Raw genomic sequence first — 9,624 nt, 5'->3', positions numbered from 1 at the left:
CTCTCTGTGACAGAGGGGTGTTCTCTCTGTGTCAGAGGGGTTGTTCTCTCTGTGACAGAGGGGTGTTCTCTCTGTGTGACAGAGGGGTGTTCTCTCTGTGTCAGAGGGGTGTTCTCTCTGTGACAGAGGGGTGTTCTCTCTGTGTCAGAGGGGTGTTCTCTCTGTGTCAGAGGGGTGTTCTCTCTGTGTCAGAGGGGTGTTCTCTCTGTGTCAGAGGGGTGTTCTCTCTGTGTCAGAGGGGTGTTCTCTCTCTGTGACAGAGGGGTGTTCTCTCTGTGTCAGAGGGGTGTTCTCTCTGTGACAGAGGGGTGTTCTCTCTGTGTCAGAGGGGTGTTCTCTCTCTGTGTCAGAGGGGTGTTCTCTCTGTGACAGAGGGGTGTTCTCTCTGTGTCAGAGGGGTGTTGTCTCTCTGTGACAGAGGGGTGTTCTCTCTGTGTCAGAGGGGGTGTTCTCTCTGTGACAGAGGGGGTGTTCTCTCTGTGTCAGAGGGGTGTTCTCTCTGTGTGTCAGAGGGGTGTTCTCTCTGTGTCAGAGGGGTGTTCTCTCTGTGTGACAGAGGGGTGTTCTCTCTGTGTCAGAGGGGTGTTCTCTCTGGGTCAGTTAGAAACACTGCAAAAAACCACGGCTTTGATGCTTCCAGAATCGTGTTGTTTGAGATCTTGATTTTCAGTTTAAATAATGGATCATTCATCTTCGTTCATGTTATGAATTATAATGTTTTTATTTATCTGCTGTTGACAGGATCTCGAGTGGATAAACACTGTACAGAGTTTCGCAGCACGTCGTGTCTCCTGGTGTGACAATGGGACGTACATGGACGAGCCCACAGCGAGGACAGAGTGTTTCCAGTGTAGAACCTGTGATTCAGGTAAGAACTGCACCTCTGCTTTTAAACTTCTGTATATAAACTTTTTTTAACCCAGCACCAGCAGCCTGTAATTTTCCACTTTTGACGACAGATCCTGTTCCACCAAACTGAACTGATCAGATAAACATGAAAACCTGACGTTTAATCTCAGCCCAGACTGAATAAATGACACATGTTTAAGGATTTACTGTCTGCTGTTACATGAACTCTGTCATTACCTTAAATTTACATTTCAGTAAATTTGGAATGTTTACATTTTTGTCCAGAGATCATGTGTAACTGTGTGTGTGTGTGTGTGTGTGTGTGTGTGTGTGTGTGTGTGTGTGTGTGTGTGTGTGTGTGTGTGTGTGTGTGTGTGTGTGTGTGTGTGTGTGTGTGTGTGTGTGTGTGTGTGTGTTGTTGTGTCCAGGTTCTGGTCTCAGAGTGAAGGTTCCATGTTCCTCCAGTTCTGACACTGTGTGTGAACCTGAGGACGGGTTCTTCTGTGTGAAGTCGTCAGACGAGGGAAACTGTGAAGAGACTCAGAAACACTCGCTCTGTTCACCTGGAGAATTTATCCAACAACCAGGTGAGAAAAACAACTCAGAACAATCTGCACTTCCACAATAAAACTGCACTGAGCTGCACATGTTTGACTTTACACAATCAAACACTTTACTGCTCAAGAAAATAAAGAAACACTTTGAAAATCAATGTGAAAAATCTGTTGTGTATCAATACAAATGTGAAGAGACCAACGTCTGAGGAACAAACAGATGCTCCTCTTTTCATGGAAATGAACACAGAGGCAGTAAAGTGACACCAGTGAGACCTGAACCAGGACTGGACCCTGAACCGGGACTGGACCCTGAACCAGGACTGGACCCTGAAACAGGACTGGACCCTGAACCGGGAGCTGGTTTCACATGTGGAGTTCATTTCCAGTTTCTCCTCGTGGTGTTTTTTGGCTGCTTTTCCACTCGTGCTGCTTTGGTTCATCCTGAGCTCCTGTGACAGACGAGAAAGAGTCTGGAGAAGATGAGGAGAACGTTCCTCGAGGAGGGTTTGGTGGTGAGTCAGTGATGGTCTGAGGAGGCAGATCCATGAAGGGACACACAGCTCGTCTGACAGAACCTGGAGGATGAAGGATCAATACGACTGAACGTCCTTCACCATCACCTGACTTAAACCAGACAGAACCTCTGGGACATGATGTTTGGGTCCATCACATGCTCCAGGTTCCTCCTCAGACTCTACAGGAACTCAGTGATGCTCACACAGACCTGGGAGAACATCCCACAAGACTCTGTTTTGTTGAGTTGAGTTGAGTTTACAGGGACCATGTACAGGGGCATTAATCAAAGAATCACTGAAAAGATTCTTTGTACCAGACTGTAGCTCTCAGACATAATTTCCATCTACAGCGGGGCAAAAAAGTGTTTATTCAACCACCAATTGTGCAAGTTCTCCCACTTAAAAAGGGGAGAGAGGCCTGTAATTTTCATCATAGGTTCACTTCAACTATGAGAGACAGAATGAGAGAAAAAAATCCAGAAAATTTTAAAGAATTTATTTGCAAATTATGGTAGAAAATAAGTATTTGGTCAATAAAAGAAGTTAATGTCAGTATTTTGTTATATACCCTTTGTTGGCAATGGCAGAGGTCAGATGTTTTCTGTCTTCACAAGGTTTTCACTGTTGCTGGTATTTTGGCCCATTCCTCCTGCAGATTTCTACTACAGCTCTGATGTTTTGGTTCTGTCACTGGGCAACACGGACTTTCATCTCCCTCCAAAGATTTTCTCTGGGGTTGAAATCTGGAGACTGGCTTGGCCACTCCAGGACCTTGAAATGTTTCTTATGAAACATTGGTTACCCGGGTGGTGTGTTTGGTATCATTGTCATGCTGAAAGACTCAGCCATGTTTCATCTTCAGTGCCCTTGCTGATGGAAGGAGGTTTTCACTCAAAATCTCATGACACATGGCCCTTTATCCTATCCTCAACACAGATCAGTCACCCTGGTCCCTTTGCAGAAAAACTGCCCCAGAGCCTGATGTTTCCACCCCCATGCTTCACAGTGGCTCTGGTGTTCTTTGGATGCAGCTCTGCATTCTTTCTCCTTCAAACACCACGAGTTGAGTTTTTACCAAAAAGTTCTATTTTGGTTTCATCTGACCCTAGGATATTCTCCAAATCTTCTTCTGGATCATCCAAATGCTCTTCAGACATGTCCTGGCTTAAGCAGAGTGACACATCTGACACTGCAGGGTTTGAGTCCCTGGAGGTGTAGTGTTACTGATGGTGCCTTTGTTACTTTGGTCCCAGCTCTCTGCAGGTCAATCACGAGGTCCCCCTGTGCTGCTGGGATTTTTGCTCACTGTTCTTGTGGTCATTTTGACCCCACGGGGTGAGATCTTGCGTGGAGCCCCAGATGGTCTTGTATGTCTTCCATTTTCTAACAATTGCTCCCACAGTTGATTTGTTCACACTGAGCTGCTTCCCTATTGCAGATTCAGTCTTCTCAGCCTGGTGCAGGTCCACAGTTTAGTTTCTGGTCCTTTGGCAGCTCTTTGGTCTTAGCTATAGTGGAGTTTGGAGTGTGACTGTTGTGGACACGTGTCTTTTATACTGAACCAGTTCAAACAGGGGAGATTAATACAGGAAACGAGCGGAGGACAGGAGCCTCGTAAAGAAGAAGTTAGAGGTCTGTGAGAGACACAAATTGTGCTTGTTTGTAGGTGACCAAATATTTATTTTACCAAGGAATTTACCAATTAATTAATTTTTTAAAATCCTACAATGTGATTTCCTGGATTCTTTCCCTCCATTCTGTCTCTCATAGTTGAAGTGAACCTATGTTGAAAATTACAGGCCTCTCCCAATGGTGGTTGACTAAATACTTTTTGCCCCACTGTATAATTCCTGTGCCAGACAAAACACTGAAGACACCATCCGTCACCTCATTTGGAGAATCCCAAAACAAACTAATTTTGAGTTGCAGAAATTAAATTAAATTTTGGCAAAATGGTTGAGCCTCATAATTTCACAACATAATTTCACTTTGATTTTCAGGGTGTGGATAAAGTGAAGCTTCTGTGGCTGAAAATGTTATTTCCATTAAAGAGGAGGATCCTTTTGTTCCTCAGACATTTGTATTGATATACAACAGATTTTTTTTCACATTGAGATCTGAGGTGTTTCCAAAGTGTTTTTTTTAATAGTTTATATCAGATACAGTCAAATAAAACTTCAGTCAATGAGAAGAAACTGTGACATTAAATGTTATGTATTATTTGAGACAGGGACAGCACACAATTTTACATTAACCTTGACAGGAGAGATGCACGTACCAGATTGGAGCATCAGTGCTACACCTGTGGTCCCTGGGCAGCTTCATTGATTGTATTTAACTGACCATCACTGTCAACTGTTCTTGGAGACCGATTTAGCATGTTTGTAGAACAGCTCTGATTTAAAACTCTGACTGTTGAAGCAGAAAATGGTAAAAATAAAATATTTTAGTTTGTGCCACAGTTTCCTAAACGTCCAGACAGACGCAGCACAGAGGACGACTCACTTATATTTACAAGAGATTCTACTTTTCACAATACTTTTCTACCAAAATACTTTTACTCCTACTTGAATCATAGTTTTATTGAAGTAACAGAACTCTTACTTGAGTAAAATATAGTACAGTGTTAATGTGTGTGACCTGTGATCTGTGTGTTCACAGGGAGTTCTTCTACAGACACAGTTTGTTCTCCGTGTCCTTCCAGACTCCTTCTCTAATGGGACTGTGTCAGTCTGTCGGCCGCACACACGGTACGAATCTTTTTTGTCTTTTTTCTTCCACACATGATAAGCAGATGAACATGGCTGGGAGTGGTGAGTGGTTCAGGTTTTTTCTGACCCGTCCCGACCCTCAGGTCTGGTCTCTGTTGTGTCGTGTTTCTGATCAGACGTTGTTCAGGTGCTCACTTGGACACATCTGTTATGACCCTGTCCACAGACTGTATAAAGAAGTGGACTAAGTGACGTCACACACAGAGTTCAGCGTCGCTCAAATGAGGCTTGTGATGCTCACGGCTACAGGAGAGAATCTGGAGCCAGGCTCTATGTCATTAACAGGATTTTTGACAGACAAAATAGCGAAAAAAAATTCAGGATCATGTGTCGTGGGTTAGTACAAACATTTTAAGACCAAAATGACAAGGCCACAGCAGCAGGAACAGAGATGTGCCACAAGATCCTAATGTAAAGTCAATATGAGCCAGAGTCAGAAGGAGCCAGAAGAGCCTCCTGGAGAACTTCATGTTTGGCACAGGACGACTACAGCGTTAGATCTGAACACTCATATATACGATCTATGACCCTGTCCCAATGTCTCTGCTGTAAAAGAAAAAGTCTTGATTGGGTCAGGACCAAAACAGAAAAACCAGAGGAGCACAAATACAAAAGATGGATTTGTGAGGTTGTTTTCAGTCCTACATAAAGGTTTTTATCAGTTTATGTCAACCGGCTCTGTGTGCGGGAAAATGAATTTCCTCTTGGGGACAATAAAAGTCAAAAGTCTGTTATGATTAACAGTTATGATTAAAGCAACAAATAAATAATATAATGTCATGAACTTGGAAAAATGAACATCAGAATGAATGAAAAGGAAATGGCACGCAGACAAACGAGCCATAAAAGAACAAGCAGAACAGGAAAATCTGAAATCAGCCAAATGAGCAACACACAAACCTGGATCAGAGAGGCTCAAGGTCCACAAACCAGGTCCAAGGAGCATCAACCAAGACAAGGGAGTGTACACTTTATCACATATGAGATGCAGTCCTGGAGAAAGTGCCAGACAGTAGGAGGCGTAAAAGTCCCCTAGTAAAGCAGCAAGACACATCAGTGCACCACATTACACTGTCACTGTATCGTCACTGCACCATCAGGGAGGCGTCAGTGGCAAAAAACTGTTGTTGTGTCCTTACGCAAGACACTTCACCCACATTGCCTAGTATGAAAGTGGAGTGTGTGTGTGTGTGTGTGTGTGTGTGTGTGTGTGTGTGTGTGTGTGTGTGTGATGGTGGTCGGAGGGGCCGATGGCGTAGATTGGCGGCCGCACTTCAGTCAGTCTGCCCCAGGGCAGCTGTGATTACAATAGCATCTTACCCCCACTGAGTGGGGAGTGACTGAATAATGAACTGTAAAGCGATTTGGAGATCTTGAAAGGTGCTGTATAAATGCAATCAATCAATCAATCATTACACCGTGACGTTTCTGAGGACGATACAGGAAACATGTAAAGCACATACACACACACAAACTCTCCTGTCTGACTAAAAGAATTGCTGATTCTAATTTTATAAGTGAAAACAGAATTAACCTTTACTAAAGATGAAAAAAATCTTCTGTACGTTTGGTTTAAATCTTGTTCAGTATGAGGTTGTAAATTCTGGTGTGTAGTGCTACTCTTCCTTATGTCCGTTTGAAGGAAATGCACTTTGAGAAAACAGACTCTGAATATGGATGCAAGATGATTAAATTACATATTAAAACATCTTTCAGAGCAGCGTGGACGCTGCTGTTGATTCCATATAAACACTTATTACTAAGAGACCAAACTGACAGAGTTTTTCCTGTAGTGTTTCTTCTTTTTATTGATGTAAAACTATCATACATATTTAGCACAGGGACTCTCACTACACCAAGTCAGAGTTGGAAGAACATGAAAACATCATACACCTAACACTGAGCTGGACGTGGAGGACAGGTGACAGTCTCAGGTGGAGTTTGCTGTAACTGTCAGGTGCAGATTTATTGACATGGTTTATCATTCATATCTGTAATTACTGGAACTTTCCACATGAAACAAAAACTGGCACAAAGTTCATTTTTTTCCCAAATGACTTCTATTAAAAACAGTGAATAACATGACCCCCACACATTTCAGAATGTGGATACAACCTTTAGTGGATTTTGGAGTAACAGTGATATTTGTAAGTCGAAGTAAAATAATGTTTCAAATAACTTCACTGTAATTTGTGTCTTTATCACATGAGTTTGCCTTTACACGTGAACAATCTGAAATGAGTTTCCTCTGATGTGTGATGCTAAACTAGCCAGAAAGTCAAATATAACATGTCTGTGTAAAGTGACTGTGACTGTGACTGTTCCAGGTGTGAAGAGAAGAATAAAGTCACAGTGAAAGAAGGAACCTCACAGTCGGACGCTGAATGTGGAGAAAAAGACTCGACTGTAGCTATTGGTGTTGGTGTCGGTGTCGTTGTTGTATTGCTCGTGTCATTAGTTGCAGTTGGACTGATTTATATCTTCAAGAAACGCGTGTTTGAAATGAAAAGGCTTAATACGCCACCACCAAGAGAAGAACTGAACCCTCTGGAGGACCGGACCAGAGAAAACCACCTACATCATGAAGCATAAAGACCACGTCACACATTTAACATCTACAGCGTGTGAAAAGATCAACATGATGCAATTACTGATGGAAGAAAAAATGTTGATGCAATTGAGATCCAAACATGTACTGGGAAATGATCAGATCTTCATCTTTATTTTAACACAATGTGACCAGAAAGAGACGACTTCAGTGGAGCTACAACAGGTGAGCTCAGTTTGAGTTCAACAACAAAAAAAAAAGTTAAACATGCTCCTTTGATGCCAGATTTTCGACACGCTGCAAAAACGCAGGACGCCCTAGACGTGCATTCACAGAGCCTTTGCATGTGAACTGGACGCCTTGGTGCCGCGGTCTGAAAATAGCTTTACAGTCTCTGAGCAGTGACACCACAAAAAATACACAAAATTTTAGATTTTTATAGAAAAGGCGAAATTCAATTCTGTCAAATGGACAAAAATGTGTGCATATGTAAACACACTCAATGATTCTTCTGATAAACTGGATGTGCATTATGTGTGTAAGTGTTTGTATTTGTGTGTGTGTGTGTGTGTGTGTGTGTGTGTGTGACTGTTTTTGGCACTGGAGCCTCTGAACAAACATTTCTCTCTTACACTTCCATTTTAAAGTTTCACTTTGTCGCCTGCTGAAGTTTCCTGTAACAATATGAAGCTTACAGTTGTGTGTTTGTCACACAGCAGCACAAACTGGAACAGTAACTTAACTGAACTAAAACTTGCACTCGCTCCTGCATTTTCTCTCATGGATGAAACTGTAGCTCTGAACCAAAGGTCAGGAGCAGCTTCACGCTTCTTCTAAAGGCCGGTTTTATTTAGACTTGACCCTGATGAGCTTCTGCAGAGCTCCTCAGGGCCCAGGTGCATCATGGGAATCCAGACTATTTCATTTGAATTCATTATTTTTTCAACGTCACATAAATAAATAACAATCACATTTGGTTTGTATGTGACATTTTCTGTGCCAAACTTTATCTGTTCTAGTCTGTTTTGAATCAGTCGTGTAGTTTTTGTGGTTCAACCAATCACAGCTCCTGGTGGAAGTTCAGAGTGTAGTAGTTTTTGTAGTACTACAGTAGTTTTTGTAGTACTACAGTAGTTTTTGTAGTACTACAGTAGTTTTTGTAGTACTACAGTAGTTTTTGTAGTACTACAGTAGTTTTTGTAGTACTACAGTAGTCAGGTGCATCTGGAGCTGTGTGGCAGAACCATAAACCAGCCTTAACGTTTAAACGTGGACAGATTGAGCTGCAGATGTTTCACAGATGCAGATGTTTCACAGATGCAGATGTTTCACAGATGCAGATGTTTCACAGATGCAGATGTTTCACAGATGCAGATGTTTCACAGATGCAGATGTTTCACAGATGCAGATGTTTCACAGATGCAGATGTGCTGCCGTCTTTGAATAATAATAAAATGTGTCTTTATGATGATGTTGACGACAGATTGTATTTTAGACAATAATAAAACTGGTGACTTTGATAACTGCATTATGAAGGATATTAATAACAATTCACTGTATTTACTGTATTTTTGTTATATTTTTATTTTTAATGAGGAATTTGAAACTTTGTATTGATGGGACGTGATCAGAATGATTTTTTATTTTTATTTTTAACGATGACTTGAATTGTTTGTTATGATGAAGAGCTGTTAGTCGAGCTTTATGTAAAAGTGTCTTCAGTGTCTCCTGCCTCTGCCTGACGACTGCACATGGGAAAGAGTTTGACTCTTGTAGCTGCAGAGGATCTTTTCTTTTAAAGCTGAATGTTTTCTGTGCACTGTCCTTGTTTCAAAATGTACTTAAAAAGTAAAACATGAGAACATTTTGTGTAAATTTTAAGGTTTTATGAAGCTTCAACTGTAATTTTTATTATCCCTCTCCAGGCAGATGTTCCAATGACCTACTGACTCCAAATCCATATTTTATGAGCTTTTTTTACTCAGGAGCCTTTTTCTCTCATCCATGCTGATAAACATGGACGATACAGACTGTGTAAGAACATTTTCAGTCTTCAGTGTTAATTTATCACCAGACCAAATCTGAAACATCCCAGACACACTGATGTGAACGTCTCTCAAACTAAAGTCAGGATTGTATATTACTACACATATGATCATTTTCCCCAAATATCTGATTTTTCCTGATACTAAAAATGAATTTGAGCCTGAGAGGGTTAATAATAGTTTGTGCTGAATTGTTTTTCCTGCTGTTTTTAATGATATATATATATTTTTTTCAAACTACAAACTTCAAAACCAGATCCAGACGTCGTTCTCAGTCACAGATTTGCTTTTTATTGATCTGTTTTATTTGTTTATTGCTGTTTTAATCTGTGTCTGTAA

The 9,624-nt window shown here is 41.4% G+C and overlaps 1 protein-coding gene across 1 annotated transcript; it reads left to right on the top strand.

The window, feature by feature from the left end:
* Positions 1 to 746: 746 nt before the first annotated feature.
* Positions 747 to 9,115, top strand: LOC129412276 (tumor necrosis factor receptor superfamily member 5-like). Its single transcript, XM_055165554.1, is given in 5 exon segments — positions 747 to 868; positions 1,278 to 1,436; positions 4,583 to 4,623; positions 4,625 to 4,671; positions 7,020 to 9,115. Coding segments are annotated over 5 exon segments (567 nt in total). The 5' UTR covers positions 747 to 813; the 3' UTR covers positions 7,285 to 9,115.
* Positions 9,116 to 9,624: the final 509 nt, after the last annotated feature.

The sequence above is a fragment of the Boleophthalmus pectinirostris genome, unplaced genomic scaffold, assembly GCF_026225935.1.
Source record: "Boleophthalmus pectinirostris isolate CB_2022bp ecotype Guang Dong unplaced genomic scaffold, ASM2622593v1 HiC_scaffold_8, whole genome shotgun sequence".
Classification (NCBI taxonomy): Eukaryota; Metazoa; Chordata; class Actinopteri; order Gobiiformes; family Gobiidae; genus Boleophthalmus; species Boleophthalmus pectinirostris.
Note: the sequence above shows the minus strand (reverse complement) of the source record. Positions and strands in the feature narration are given on the sequence as shown.